The sequence below is a fragment of the Leptonychotes weddellii genome, chromosome 8 (genome assembly GCF_054177405.1).
Source record: "Leptonychotes weddellii isolate Sample4059 chromosome 8, ASM5417740v2, whole genome shotgun sequence".
In the NCBI taxonomy this organism is placed as follows: Eukaryota; Metazoa; Chordata; class Mammalia; order Carnivora; family Phocidae; genus Leptonychotes; species Leptonychotes weddellii.
In genome coordinates this window covers 47,213,627-47,230,067 of record NC_138376.1, presented here as the reverse complement: position 1 = coordinate 47,230,067, position 16,441 = coordinate 47,213,627, and the positions used below count along the sequence as shown (strand labels likewise).

Sequence of the window (16,441 nt, the reverse complement as noted above, 5' to 3'; positions counted from 1 at the left end):
AAGTTGAATAATTCTAATGGTGGCTTTTATGTTTCTCAATTTCCTCATTATGGGGGAGGTGGCATCTCCCAGAGAGTCATATCTGTGGTTTTTGGAGTTACTCCTACAGCCCTTCCTTCTAATAATTTTGTAAATGTCTTGTTCTCTGTTTTTAAGACTCTTTTTGCTTAAATACCTAGAGTGGTTTCTGTTTCCTGTGCTAAATCTTAACTAACTTATTTTCTATCCTGGTTTGTTGTTTTCGACCAAGACATCCTTAATGTTCCTCTCAGCTTAACTACACTTTAGGCAGTCTTCATGACTCCAGGCCCCTGACCTCCCTTTCTTTAGAGCATTTACTTTAGAAAACTTGTTACTGTAACTTTTTTCTCTGCCCCTTTGAGATGTAAACCTTCTTTCAGGCTCTTGCCAATTTTACAACCCAGAAATGTCTTTCTCAAGCACCTGGGAGTCATCCCTCTGAAATGTAATTACAGAAGGAGATAGGGTCCCCATCCCACCCCCCATCAGGCTCTGTGGGAAGCTAGGAGCCTACTGTCAATAAGTGACAGCTATCAAACAAAGATGTCCTCAGAACATTGACCAACCTCCCCCCAGCCCAATATCCTCCAGTATTTTCCCATTAGCTCACTCCAGCTTTTGAAAATTCTCCCACCTGCCTTTGGTTCAGTGCAGTTAAATTCAATCTCTTTCCTCCGTCTCAATAATCTTTCTCTTTCTTATTGGAATACTCTTGAATAAAGTCTTCCTTGTCTTTTTAAATATGATGATTTTTTTCTTTCACAGTTCCCATCTTATGGCTTAAAGTTTTATAATGTCCTTCATAGTATTAGAAGCAAGAAGAAAACTACAACATCATTTTTAATTGTTTAAACTATATTGTGAATTGTTTTATTCCATCAAAAGAATATACAATAAAGGAACATTTATTTTATAAAATAATATAATAAACATTTGTGTACCTCCCATTTGCTTCAGGAAATAAAATATTAGCAATAATTCCAGCTTCTTCTATAGTCCTCACTGAACACATTAATATTACCCCAGCCCACAATGACTGTTCTGAACTTTATATTCAACATTCCCTTAGTGTTCCTTAGAGCTTTATTATATATGTGTATATCTCTAAGCAATGTTACCAAGTTTGTATGTATTTGGACTTTTATAAGAATAGTTATCAGAATGTAAGTATTTTCATGGAATATGCTTTTATGCTTAACAGTATGTTGTGGGATTCAACCATGTGAGTGACTGGTCATAGTGCCTTTTTATAAGCTCTGCAAAAATGTTTTTTCTGTATCACCTTTTATAGCCTCCATAGTAGAGATGCCTACAGAATCAACCTAGCATATGAAAGCATTACAAAGTGAAAAGAGTCTTGGATGTGGTTTTGGTAAATTTAGTCTTTTGGCAGTTCCTTCTAAGTTTGATCTGGACTCTGCCAAATCTTTTAAACTCGTGTCGTGTTTTTCTTCTTACAATGCTAGATTGCATTAAATCATTCCTAAGCACCCCAGAATACTTATGTAATTGTTCTTTTATAATTTATCAGGGAAGAACAGTGAGAATAGGTTGCTAAGTAGGAACAAGAATAAGAACTCATCTCCCAATAGCCAGAATTCAGGTTAAATGCTGTTGGATAATACATAGAAAAATAAAGTTTATTTTTTTATTTTTATTTTATTATTTGAGAGAGAAAGAGAGACAAAGAGCACATGAACGGAGGTTGGGGTGGTAGGGGCAGAGGGAGAGGGAGAAGCAAACTCCCCGCCGAGCAGGGAGTCTGACATGACCACAGACTGATCTTAGGACCCTGTGATCATGACCTGAACAGAGGCAGACACTTAACCAACTTTAACCAACTGAGTCACCCAGGTGCCCCAGAAAAATAAAGTTTTAAAAGCTAGTAACAGCTGCCTCTGAAAACCTTTGTCCCTCTGTAGGATAGTATATTTAAGTTATAGATCATTATAAATAGATCTTTCATAAAAAAGAATCAATAGTTCCTAAAAAATGTTCTTAATGGGTACCTAGTAAACCATAGTTCGGATATTATCTTTTGGGTAGTTTAGCAATGTCGGTTGCTAGGTCGATGATAAAGTAATGGCAAAAGACAAAAGACAAAAAAAAAAAGACAAACACACACAGTGTGTTAGTATGGAAAATTAGATCATTATGTTTAAAGAATTCTTATAGCTGATAGTCAGCTGAACATAGACATATTATTTATATTCTATAGAACCACAGCTTAAGAAATACTAACTGTAAAATGCTACGAGTATTATAAGAAAACATTTAATATCTGGAAATCTAGAGTAGTTGCTTTCCTTTGGATTTAAGATTCATACTAAATGGAAGTATTGGGGTACCTGGGTGGCTCAGTCTATTAAGGTTCTGCCTTCATCTCAGGTTATGATCCCAGGGTCCCAGGATCTCTCAGCAGAGAGCCTACTTCTCCCTCTCCCTCTGCTGCTCCCCTGTTTGTGCTTGCTCTCTCTCTGTCAAATAAATAAATAAAATCTTTAAAAATAAATAAATAAATGGAAGTATAGAGTGTGTTTATTCCATTGCCTTCTATATGTTTATCCCAAGATAAAATAAAGATATTTGGATATGTAATGTAGAACAGCTCCAGAGATACGAGCCAAAACTTTATTTTATAGATGCTTGCTTCCATTTTTACATAACTATGTAATTTTAGGGCAAATTATTTATCTTCTCTAAGTTTAATTTTCTCATCTACTGAATAGAGATTGTAATAATAGCTACCTGATAGAATGATTATGAAGATAAACTGTGATAACTTATATAAAACATCAAGTCCAATTATAACAAGTAGTTAAGAGTATATATAAACTGTATATATAAGCTATTACTATGATTATTATTAAAAATTGAATAATGCTTTGTGATTGTGTTTAACAGGACAGTCAGGACATCACTGTGAGAATGAACTTGAGGAGTGCATTTCCAACTAATGTGTTCATGGAATATGCACAGAAAATGAACCTGGCTTTGGCTCAACATGTTTATACATATCTGGATTTGTGGTAAAGATTATTGGTGCTTTTGTTGTCATACTTTTTTCCTTGTCTTTAAAATTCAGTAAGTAATAGAAAATTTTCTGGTGGAAATTAGGTTGGAGAAGTCAATATTAGTGTTTCTCTCTTTCTCTGACTGTACATACTCCTTCTCAGCATTCCCCTTTCCCTTCTTGTCCATTCATCACATGTACCCTCAGCCTTTCCTTTCAGGAGAAAAGCATTCTGATAAATTGGTTCACACTAAGGTGCAAGTCACTTAATGTATTGTCCTTTCATGTTTTAATGCATTTGGGAGGAGGATGCCAGTAGAGGAATTACTTAATATTGTCAGAGTCTTGGCAGAACTTCTGCTTTGCCCAAGGACATAGCACAGCTTCCAGAGTTGGATGGATCCAACGAGGATGGATCTGCTTTTGTTGCAAGTCTGGACTGATCCGAACTCCATTAACACTAAAATGAACTTACCTTGGTAGAAATGTCTCTATTAAAAGATAGCTTCTGACCACAATCTTTATTAAAACTGACCACAGTACATGAATAGAGTAAGGGAACAGCAGTTGGCAAGACTGTGATGTCAAGAATTTTAAATGTATATTTACTCATATCATTAAAAGACAGACCAGTCTAAAATGATATAAAGGCTAAGTAGTTAGAAAGGACAGTCAGGTGGCCCAGTGCAAGATTAAGGAATCACACTTAAAGGGAAGGTGAGACCTGCCCAGTGCCTAAGAATGATGCATACGTATGAATAGAACCAGACTGCTCAAAGCTGGAAGATGAGAAAGGAAAGGTCAGAAGCAGGAGTCTCCAGAAGTAGTTAAGGAATTAAATAGAAAAATGGTCAATAACTGTCATCAAAACAAAATAATTTGAGAAAATACAGGCTTGAGTCAGATACTCTTCCCTTTTGAAGGGTATTCCCAAGGTTCATTTGTCTGAGAGAGCCTGTCTGAGAGATAAACTAAATCAGAACTGTCACCTTCCTTTTTCTAAGAGTCCTCCCCTCCTGGCTTTGCCCGGGGGAAAGGTTTTTCCTAGTGATTGCAGAAGGATGATCTTTGAGGCAGAATTTTAGGCACTCTGACACCTGGGTGTGGGAGGTACTTGGTGACAAGAAATTAATTTTATGATGCCTCAGATTATACCAATAATGGCTTCCTTAAAGAATCAGTAGAAAGAAAAAAACTGAAATAAATCCTTTATTTAACTAAATTCTCCTGCCAGTACAGACTGATATATGGAAATCTAAATAATTGGAAAATAAATACTCATTTTATATATGGTTGTTTTTTGTTTTGTTTTGTTTTTATTGAACACAAAGAATTTACTGCCAAGTAGCCTTAAAATTCCTTTCAGTAGTTAATCTCTAGGATATATGCTTTCACATTGGAATATGAATCAATTAAAACTTGTGCTATCTCGGGGCAGCTGGGTGGCTCAGTCAGTTAAGTGTCCAACTCATGACTTCGGCTCAGGTCGTGATCCAGGGCCCTGGCATTGAGCCCCGCATTAGGCTCTGCTCTCCATGTGGAGTCGGCTTGAGAGTCTCTCTCTCCCTCCGCCTCTGCCCCTCACCCCACTTGCACTCCCTCTCTCTCAAATAAATAAAATCTTAAAAAAAAAAAAACCTGTGCTATCTCTTTTAATAAAAAACATCAAATCTGAAGGAGAAATACATTCTATTAGTCCTATTAGTATATATTGAAAATACAAAAATCTTAAAAAATATGTAGTTTTATAAAACCCCAAGTCTACTAAATGGAAGGAAGTGTTATAGATGTAATAAACTATATTTTAGTAAGGCATTTAGTAAATTAATTTGAAGTGGATATTTTTGGTTACTCTCCCAAATACCTGAAAGCTAAAATAGAACTTAAAAAACTATCATAAGAGATAATGCTGTGTGAAAAGCTGTAAAGAGATAAAGGAGATTCTATTCTGTTAGTGCATTAGTTATATTCTAAAATGTGTAAAAAGATAGATAAATTTTGGTTTATTGAAAAAGAATTTAACATTTAAATGTTCTGCCTATCACAGATATTTAAAATTAGATATACTTAAAGGTATACCCTTGAAAAATAGTACATAAATTATTAATTGGAACAAAGAGCAAAATATTTTGAAGAACTATAGGAAAATCAAAGAAAATCTTTAAAGTCTTTGTTGGAATGAGAGAAATATTAGTACCAAGTTAGAATCATAAATATTGAAATAAAAGAATAAAATGAAAAAAATATTTTGAAAACAGGTATGGCAAACGCATAAGATCACTGAAAAATCACCTTTTAGATTTCTTTTCTCCCTTTTCCAACTAATCCTGAGAGTAAATGGGATATTAAAAAAAAAAAAATAGAATCAGATTCATCATGAAATGTCAAACTTCACTGGTTTCTTATATTCTTAAAAAAGAATGTCATTCACAGAAAGATATAAAATTTGAGAGAAGCTTAAGAAACAAAGCAGTTAGATGGATTAGAAGACAAGTAAGTTGTGTAAAATGTGTTAGGATTAAGGATTATATGTGTATGTAGAGTTTAGTGAACATGAAAACTGTGGGCATAGGGAATATTGATAATTCACAGAGGACGTAGGTCATGGCATTCTAGCAGCAAAATAGATGGAAAGAGACTAAATATTATATCAATTATCAATTCTAATAAAATATTTAGAATAAATATTTAGAATAAAATGCCCACTCTGATAGACTGTGAGCCTGAGTAGGTATAATTTTAGTATCCCTAAGAGCACAGAATATAATACATATGTTTTTATTTTGGTTATCATTGTTGAGGTTGTTTTATAAAAGTCTTAACATATTAATCATAGTTGTTTTAAATTTCTAGTCTGATAATTTCAAAATCTCTCCCATATCTGAGTTGGGTTTCTCTTCAAATTGTACTTTTCATCTTATAGTATGCCTTGTAATTTTATGTTTATAGCCAGACATGGTGTGCTGGATATAAGTAATTGATGTAAGTAGATCTTTAGTATAAGACATTTTTTTATCTGGTTAGGAGTCAAGCCATGTTTACTATTGCCATAGATGTCAGAGGCTATATTTTCTCCTGACATCCCTGTTTTGGTCTCCCCTGTAATCATTGGGTTTTCTTAGGACTTCTTCAATAGACCTGAGATGCGCATCTCTTTCAGTTAGAACCCCTTATTATTATAAAGGAGTGCTATTGATGTGGTCAAGGTATGGAGGGAAGGGAAGCTTTCAATAGTTCTATGATTAGGTCTCAGTCTTTCAGTGACTCTGGGCTGTGACCTTCACATGTGCTTCTCAGTCCCCCTCCCCCTTAGATGTGACAAGAAAGCTGCATGAGGCTAGAATTTCCTTTCTCCCAGATTGATTAGGCTCTGGTAAAATCGTTCTCCTCCAGGTCAGGCCTTGTTAAGAACAAGATAATGTTCTGGGAGTATTCCGAAACAGCTATTCTCTCCCCATAGTGGAAGTGCAGGGGGACTTTTCTCCCATCTTCATTGTGAGAACCTGGTAGAATCCCTGGACGTAAAACTTATGAAAGTATGAGGATCCCCTACGACTGACACCTCTGGAGTTCTTAACTCTCAAGATTGTCCACACTGGACCTCCAGCATTCTGACAGTTACAGTTTGTTTTCCCACCCTGGTGCTGGATCCTTCAGTGGTTTCTGCCCCTCAGTTTCTGCTCTGATGAGCTATGATTCTCTGTACCTGCTTGACTGTCCCTCTAATCTGGTAGAGAGCCAGTTTCCCCTGTGACCGCAATTCTCGAAAGATCTAAGAAGAGTCCTTGATTTTTAGTTTGTTCAGCTTTTTATGTTTATGAAGAAGGGAGGGATGATTTACAAGCTTCTCACAAGCTGGACCAAAAACCAGAAGTCTTGTGATTGTTTTAAGAATGAAAGGACCTATGAATATATTTAATAAGGAAAATAGATGAATTTTCCTTCATTCATGAGATTCAATGTGTCTCATAAAAAAACTGATTTCCTTATTCTAATTACATTTCTCAGGTATCTCACCTCAGATGATTGTTCTGTTTTCCAGAGTTGCTAGAGATTTTAATGGAATGCTTAAAAGATGCCAATTTAGCTGGCAATCAGATTCACCACTAGCATGTAGAAAATAAAAAAAATTATAAGTTATCTCGCACAAATAAGTATACCACTTGATATAGTATCAGATACAATCTCTGTTAAAGTGCATTGCAATATATCAAATTATTGGGCATATATGAGCATTGGATTTCTGATTATAGTGATACAGCAATACTTCCGAACTATTAAGGCTTTTACTGAAATAATTTGTAGGAATTCTCTTTACATTAAGTCTGTTTATGTTAACCTAAACTTCTCTCTGATGGTCTTCTTTTTCAAATAGATCTTCAGAAAGACGCCACATTCTTTCTATGTTCCTTCTATTTAAGCTATTTTAAAAACCCTCACTAATTACATTGTCATATAAAAATGTGAACTCGGCTGTATGTTTGTGAGATTAGAGAAAATTAATATTACTACAATTATTATTTGTTTGATAATAAAGAATAATTTGAGAAGTGAATAGCCACTACGGGATAGGGAGATGGGAATCTAATTTTTTTTCTTTATTTCTGAGAATTAATTTTTGGTAGATAAATTAAAGACTTGAACTCTCAGGTTTTTATAATTTTTAGAGCTGTGACAATCTCTGACAAATTGATAATTAGTGTGGATAGTTCTTTTTAGCAGATCCAATTGTAAAAGTGAATCGAAACATTAAAGTACTTATATTATTCTAAAATTCAAATGCTCTGTAAAAGAATTTAAGTGACAGAACACGATTTATTGGATGTCCTAGATTTGTTAAGAAAATTAAAGGCAAATGATCTTCTTCTTTTTAATCTGCATTGCTCATTTCTTCCTCAGTAAATGAATTGCTACCAAACAATATTGATCCACACATTAACTGAGGACTGTCAATGGGTCATACTTATTGCATTTTGCAAATGATAGTCAAAGTGTTAATTGCATTCTTTAAATTAAAATGGATTTTTATGTAGTATAGAAGCTGTATTTGTATGCAACAAAATGGGGGAAAAAAGGAAAATCTATTTTCTGAATGAGAAAAAAAAATGCTTGAGCTCTATAGCAGTACAGTCTATTTGTAATATCTGACTTTTAAATGTCATCTTCAAAATAGACCTAAAAAGCAATACACAGTATAGCAAAATGGACAGTTTGATATGATGTTTGTCTGTGGTTCTGGTGTTTATTTTTCATGATATAAAGTCATTGATATTGTTAATGAATATTTACAAGTATTTACTGTGTTCAAGATCCCATGATTCATCCTATTAAATAATTAAAATGTATGTGTCTCCATATAGGAAGTAAGCAAAAGTGCAGTGCTTAAATTCGTAATTTCTTTTTTTAAAAGAGATGTTTTATTGCTTTGACATTTATTCATATTTGAGCTCAAGTTATTGATATATTTGATCAGTCAAAACACATCTAAAAAAAGCCCAACACATTCTTTGGACACTCACCATAGCAAAATACTTGGAAGGCATATATACATGAAAACATACTATTCTTACATTCAAATTAGGGGAAACAGGACAGGTCCGTTCGCAGGCACTTGAATGCACAATCAGACAAAAACAACCCTCCTTTTAAAGGAAATTTGATGCTTTACCTTAACATATTCTGAGCATATATTGTATGCAGAGCACTATACTAGATTCTCAAAATAATATAAAAAATTCATTAGTTTCAATTTCTTACCAAAAGAGTTTTCATCTGAGTGAAGGAGACAGATGTGTAGGGGATAATACAGTAGTCAACAATGGGTTCAAAATGCAGGAAACTGTATGTGAAAGAAATGAAGACATTAGGGTACTGTTTATATAGTACTAAGTTAAAAATAATAAGGCAATAGACAAACCCTGAGTAAAGTAGTCATTAGAAGAGTTTTCTCAAAGACAAAGATTATGGCTTCCTCTCAAGGGTTAGAAAGGTATCTCCAAGTGTTAAGTCTTCATCTGTACCTCGTACTGGAAGCCTACCCTGAGGGATTGCTCAGTACTGGTAACAAGAATGCTAAGTATATAATAACCAGTTTAAAAAAATCTGCTCCTCAGGACTAGTTTCACCATAAATAGAGATGTGTGTTCTAAGCATTCTAAGGAATACAGGAACTTAGTATGTTATAACCCAAGGTATATAATGGTTTTGGAGAAGGAGGGAAGGTGCAAATTTTAATAAAAACATGTATTTTAACAATGCAAAGAGGATGTCCTCTGTATTAAATAAATATACTTTATTATGGGAAATGCTGTTTAATATTTTCAGAAATAGAATATTGAAAATAACAACTTTCCTACAATTTATATAATAGACACATAGCACAGCCATTATGTACAATCAAAATCTCTCAGAATAGCCATTAATATTGATAAATGAGGTATAGTACAATTATGATTACCCTCTTGAGCTATTTAGATAATATGGGTAATGGTTGTCCACCTCTTATCTTTATGTGCCTGCCTCTTGTTTAAACATGGCTAGCAGAGTAATGTTTATATTTTAGGAGAAACTTAGAATATTCTTGATGTCATATACTGCCACAGAAGAGAATAAGCTTAACATTTTAGACCCCCGTTAGATGGAAATTTCTTTGAGCCTCAGTTTCCAAATCTATAGCATGAGGCCGCAAAATTACCTAAGAAAAATTGTTAGTCCATTGGAGAGTTGGAAACAGAATTTTATTTTTTTAAAGATTTATTTATTTATTTAAGAGAAAGAGGATTGAGAGTGTGCAAGAGCAGGAGGAGCAGAGGGAGAAGGAGAGAGAATCTCAAGCAGACTCCACGCTGAGTGTGGAGCCTGAGGTGGGGCTCAATCTCACTTCTCTGAGATCACAACCCGAGCCAAAACCAAGAGTCAGACACTTAACCGCCTATGCCACCCAGGTGTCCCGGGAACAGATTTTTAAATGCCCACACTTATAGACTGGTGTTCTTTCCTCTACACCATACCTTTTATTCACTTATATTAAGATAAATATCTCCATGTAATATTGGTGGGGGTATGGGTAGAAGATACTACTGAACTACTTTTCAAAATAGAAGTGTAGGCTGAATTCCAAAATCCATTCCATACCCTCCCCCACTACCAACATCCCCCACCAGAATTGTTACAATTGAAGAACAACATTAGTACCCAAAGTCTGTAGTTTACATTAGGGTTAACTTTTGGTGTTGTACATTCTATGGGTTTTGATAAATGAATAATGATATGTATCCACCATTGTAGTATCATACAGAGTGTTTTCACTGCCCTGAAAATCCTATGAGCTACTTATTCATCCCTGCCACCCTCTAACTCTCAGTGGTCACTGATCTTTTTTACTGTCTCCTTGGTTTTTCTTTTTCCAGATGTCATATCATTGGAATAATACAATAGCCATTCTATATTAGTTTCTTTCACTTCATAATATTCATTTACATTTCTTCCATGCCTTTTTATGGCTCAATAGCTCATTTCTTCTTAGTACTGAATAATATTCCATTACCTGGACATGTCACAGTTTATCTATTCTCCTGCTGAAGGACATCTCGGTTTCTTCCAGGTTTTGGCGATTATAAATAAAGCTGCCATAAACATCTGTGTGCAGGTTTTAGTGCATTCATAAGTTTTCAGTTCATTCCAGTAAATATCAGGGAATGGACAATTGCTGAGTTGTATGGAAAAGTATGTTTACTTATGTCAGAAACTACCACTGTCTTCTAAAGTGCTATACCATTTCCAATTTTCATAAGCAATTAGGTAGCATTTTATAATTTGTTTTCATAGCAATTGTGAAAACTGTAATCCATCAATTGTTGTCTGTCTCTATATTTAATATGTGACCAAACTCTCCCCTCCACCCCTCCCTTCCTGTCTCTTCTCTCCACCCTGTTCTGTTCTCTCCTCTCCAATAATAAGCTCCATTAGAACAGTAACTATGCACATCTTTTTTTTTTTAAGATTTTTATTTATTTATTTGAGAGAGAGAGAATTAGCACAAGAGGGGGAGGGTCAGAGGGAGAAAAAGGAGTAGGGAGCTCCACGTGGGACTCGATCCCAGGACTCCAGGATCATGACCTGAGCTGAAGATAGTCGCTTAACCAACTGAGCCACCCAAGTGCCCCAATAACTATGCACATCTTATTACCTCTTTTTTCCACACTGATACCACATAATAGATTCATTCAAAATAAATATTTATTTATCAAATGAACAAGAACATAGATGAGCCTATAAATATTTTGGTGCTTACCATTTAGTAAATTTGCAATACAGATTAGATGCAATGCTATACACCATTAAAGATATAATGAATTCCTTTCTATAGTAATAAAGTGATGGAAAATACCATTTGAGCCATAAGCTACCATTAAGGTTAGTTATCATTGGTGAAGCATTAACTATTTGCCATGCTAAGTGTTTTGGATGCATTACCTTGTTTAGTGTTTAAAAACAAATTGTGGGGCACCTGGGTGGCTCAGTTGGTTAAGCGACTGCCTTCAGCTCAGTTCATGATCCTGGAGTCCCGGGATCGAGTCCCGCATCGGGCTCCCTGCTCGGCAGGGAGTCTGCTTCTCCCTCTGACCCTCCTCCCTCTCATGCTCTCTGTCTCTCATTCTCTCTCTCTCAAATAAATAAATAAAATCTTTAAATAAAAAAAAAAATAAAAAATAAATAAAAACAAATTGTGACATAAGAATCATTGTTATCCCTATTTTACAGATATGGAAATAGAGAGGTTAAAACACTTACGGATAGCTGGTAGATCAGAAAGGTTTTATTCTGCATTCGACTCTAGTTCCAGATCTTCTTACAATGAGCTATGCTCAAATTTCTCTTGGCAAACACAGTCACACTAAAAAGGATTTAACTCCTATAATTTCTACAAAAATTCTCTTTTATTTTTACACAAAAAGTTCTTATTTCACATTACATTATAACAAATGGAATTGTGCATTTTACATCTGCCAGTTTATTCTATAAATAATTAAATGCATGCTAGGCAGCAGGAGGAAATATGATAACACACATCTACTGCATTTTTTTGATGATAAACACCAATCTCTCTGTTTCCCTGCTTTTTTCTGGTATTGCCACTGAAAACAGCAGGATTTTACTGCTTCCCTTGTGGCCTAGGAGTCTTCTTTAATTCATAATCAATGCACCTGGTTTAGCTTCCCCCCCCTTAATTAAAAATAAATGAAACTAAGAAAAGAGTCAGTCTATAGGAAAGAATAAGACCTGTTGTTGCTTGTCCTCCATGCAGCTCAGGGACACTAATGTTCAGCATAGCATATTTTGCTTGCTGCATTTGATTTATTTTAGGTGTTAGATGGTATCCTTGTACCATAGTGCTTGATTTTTTTTTTTTTTTTGGTCTTACCTTATGTAACTGTTTTCATGTCATTTGCACTTGCATTTCCCAAGTAAGGGAGGATTGTATGCATATTCTCAGAACTTGAAAATCAGGTTCAAAGTATTCTAACTATAAGCCTAATCTGAAAGGAAAGAGAGAACATGTATTTCCCAGTGTGTTATAGAAAATAGGTGGACTTAGTAGTGGTCAGAAGCCATCCTGTTTAATGCTTTTGTAAAATGAAGATTGCACCTTTGTGTTTTAAAAGATATGCATGAAGAAAAGTATAAAATGATCAATATTGTTATGAATCACGTGTCACGCATTGTGGCTATTTGGTTGGCATATAATAGCAGCCCAAAGAGAGATGGACAAACAAATGATATTTATTAACAAATATGTTTTGATAGAGACATGTACACAAGATGCTATAGATGTCAAAATAAGGTAGAGAGCCCACTTGATTTGATTAAATTGGTTCAGAAAAGTGTTCCAACAGGAAAGCAAGCCTGAATGACAAGTGTGACAGGTATGATTCGGTGTAGATTGAAGTTGCCCTACAGACAACAGGAATAGAAGGTTGCAAGTTATTTACAAGGAGTGCAAATGGAAGGATATGAGGGTGTAGTATTTAAAAAGACCCTTTTATTACACAGATTCTTTTAGCACTTAGTATATATATTATTGGACTTAGATTAACAGAATTATTTGAAATGCGGTTTAAGGAGTTCAACAAGAGGAGATAAAGCATGAATAGAAACAACTATAACAGATTAGAAAGAGGTTAGTGGTATAGGTGTAGAAAAATAAGAATTATATGGATTCAGAGGATGAAGATACTATTTCCATTGCAGGCATTAGGAAATGAACCATGAAATAAGTGTCTTTTCTCATGACCAGTAGTTTAACATTCTGTGACTGGGAAAGATACCCTAAACAGTGTAGGTATTTAGGGTAAGAAACAAAGTTTTAACTTTCTAGTTGCCAGCTCTCAAATGACAACTAGGGAATCCTGGATATTTACCTTGGTGAACCTATAGTTATCTATTAGTTTCATCAGTTCTTCCTGAAATAGTAAATTAGCCCAGTGTATTTAACTTCTGAGATGTTTTAATGGCTCCTTTACTTTTATTCCTACCTACTCATGACTCTGAATCAGGGATCAGGTTCTAGGACTGGTGATTCATAGAGAGTGGACTCAGCGCGAGAGAATTGGGGAACCACGAGGATGTTATTGGCATTTACAATCTCAGAGATTTAGTTGTAACAGTCACAATTTTCACTTGTAGTGAATATGATAATTATTAAATGATCTGATATGAGTAGATTCTCAATGTTGTTGTGTTGAACTCAATTAAATCCCATCAAACACACTATTTTAATTTAAATTAAATACAGTGGTATTACCAACATGAACTGTGCCACAGTCAAGCCTATAACTTTAAAATTCAAACTCTCTGCTTTCAAAGTCCAATATCTATATGTATTATTAAAAACTCACTAGTACCTCTTTGATTAGAATCAAAATAACTGACATGTAATTGAATTTATTCATTGTAGAAAGCTGATAAAATACCATCCACTTAAAATTTGGAGGTACTCTATTCATATATACCTTCTATCAAAATATAGTATGTTTATTGCTATTTAAATTATTTTATTTCTAAAAATTGATCTGGACTTTTAGTTTTCTTGTTTTTTTTTATTTTTTAAAAGATTTTATTTATTTATTTGACAGTGAAATAAAGGGACAGTGAAATAAAGTGAAATAGAGGGACAGTGAAAGAGGGAACACAAGCAGGGGGAGCAGGAGAAGGAGAAGCAGGCTCCCTGCTGAACAGGGAGCCTGATGCGGGGCTCAATCCCAGGATCCTGGGATCTTGACCTGAGCCCAAGGCAGATGGTTTAACCGACTGAGCCACCCAGGTGCCCAAGGACCGTTGTTTGCTCTTAAAAAGCTATAGTGTACTGGGAGTACAAAATATGTCAAACAATCACAGTATGACAGATAATAGCTGCAGTTAAGGTCTGTGCAGAGGTGATGTATTTAAAAAATATATAAGGGACATAGAATTTCCAAAAGAATGTTGAGTTGAGTCAAAAAAGTTGTGTATACAGTTTACCTAGGTTCAGGATGGGAATATGTGGCAGTGGTGGGATTCAGGAAGGAAAACAATATATGTGGACTAGTAATTATAGTATATGTGGAAAAAAGTGATAAGAAATAATATGTTTTTAGAAATGGCCAGTGACTGTGTGTGCTAGGTTAAATCGTTTTTACTTTTTCCTGGGAAAGTAGTAACCCACTGACAATTTTTTAAGCTAAGGATGTCCTAGTAAGACTTTTATTTAAAAGATAACTCTAGGGGTGCTTGGGTGGCTCAGTCAGCTGGTAAAGTGTCTGCCTTTGCCTCAGGTCATGATCTCAGGATACTGGGTTGGAGCCCCGCGTTGGGCTCCCAGCTCAGCAGGGAGTCTGCTTCTCTCTCTACCCCCTCCCTCCCCCTGCTTGTGCTCTCTCTCTTTCAAATGGATAAATAAAATTTTTTTAAATAAAATAATAAATAAAAGATAACTCTGGCATATATTCTGTAGTTAGTAAATATACTTTTAAAGGCTTGCCTCTAAAAGAGTGTCTCTCAACCTTTTGCCCCATGATCCTTCTGTAGTAATATGTGTTGCCTGAACATTTGTTTCTAGTATTAATCTTGGCTTCTCCCCTGAGCTGTGCTTTCTACTTGTCTTTCTTGAATATCTTCCAATGACCAGATCAGGGAACATGTCTGATTCAGTAGAGTCCACAGGATCTTTATCCCTTTGTTCATTAGTTCCCCTAGAAATTGTCCCTTAAGATTAGAATCGTATAGAAAATCAATGAACCTGTATTTTCAGAGAAAATTCCACTGAAGTAAATCCCTTGAAGATCTGGTAGCCAAATTCAATGAGAGGAAATAAAGTTATCTTCCAGGCAAGCACAGACCTCACTTTAAGAAAATAGAGGCCTCATTATCAGACATTACAGAAGTGCTTATCTTATACCATAAAACTTAAATGGGGCTACTGTGTTTCTACTTAAATGAAAATTCCACAAATTCTTAGTGTTCTTCAGACTTTATATGGCTTCGTGGAATTATGGACCCATAGTTTTTGTTCATCGTCTAGAATTTTATTTTTAATCATTAACCTTATTTGAGAGAAAGAAAAGTAAATGATCTGAACAACTGACCAACACATTCAAAAGGATTTTGAAGGGCTTTCAGCCACGCACTATAATTATTCCTAGACAGAAATCCTCATTATAATCTTCCTATAGAAAATGGACATTTAAAATTTTCAGAGAAGGGTATTGTGGATAACCTAGAATTTAATATAAAAGAAGACCATATTGCGGAGTTCCAGGAAGGATACTCAGAAGCCATTCTGGGTGTATTAACTTAAACTTGAGAGAGAGAGGTGATGATGATGATGAGACACACACAGAGAGAGAAAGAAATAGAAAAACATGATGCATCAAGTTCAAGGAATAGGTAGCCAATCCAGCCACATCTTTCACCCAAAAGAAGGAAGAAGAGAAATAAGTGCACAATGAGGGAATGGGAATTCCTATTGTTTTGTCAAGTCATCATGCAGGAAGAAAAGAACTCTAGCACTATATGTTTCTTGAGAGCTTACCACATTTTTCGTAGATGTTTGAGATAGAGAATAAATGCAAATATCCATTTAGCATTAGTGCTGCACATAGCCTAGGCAGAGGGATAATTCATGCCATCTGTAGAACTATCTATGTGCATCCATTACAATGAGCTCTGTACAGAGGACATGCATAGATCAGACTGGCTTCTTCAGGTCTGACCAATGACCCAGCCTCCACAGAATAGTTTAGATGATCACCACTGGAAGGACCCTATCACATTTAGGGTAGTACATGAGGAGGCTTTATTTTTGGAGTTGAATGCTTAGGCTACATCCTTCCTAGGTCACAAGGTTCATATAAGTCTGTGTAAAGTTTT

General features: G+C 35.1%; 1 protein-coding gene across 1 annotated transcript in view; it reads left to right on the top strand.

Moving 5' to 3' along the window:
- The window catches only part of LOC115942605 (protein eyes shut homolog), a 486,269-nt gene that overhangs the window by 329,856 nt on the left and 139,972 nt on the right, over positions 1-16,441 (top strand). The window contains 1 exon segment of the mRNA XM_081827582.1: positions 2,926-3,050. Within this exon segment, the coding sequence (XP_081683708.1) occupies positions 2,926-3,050 (125 nt within the window).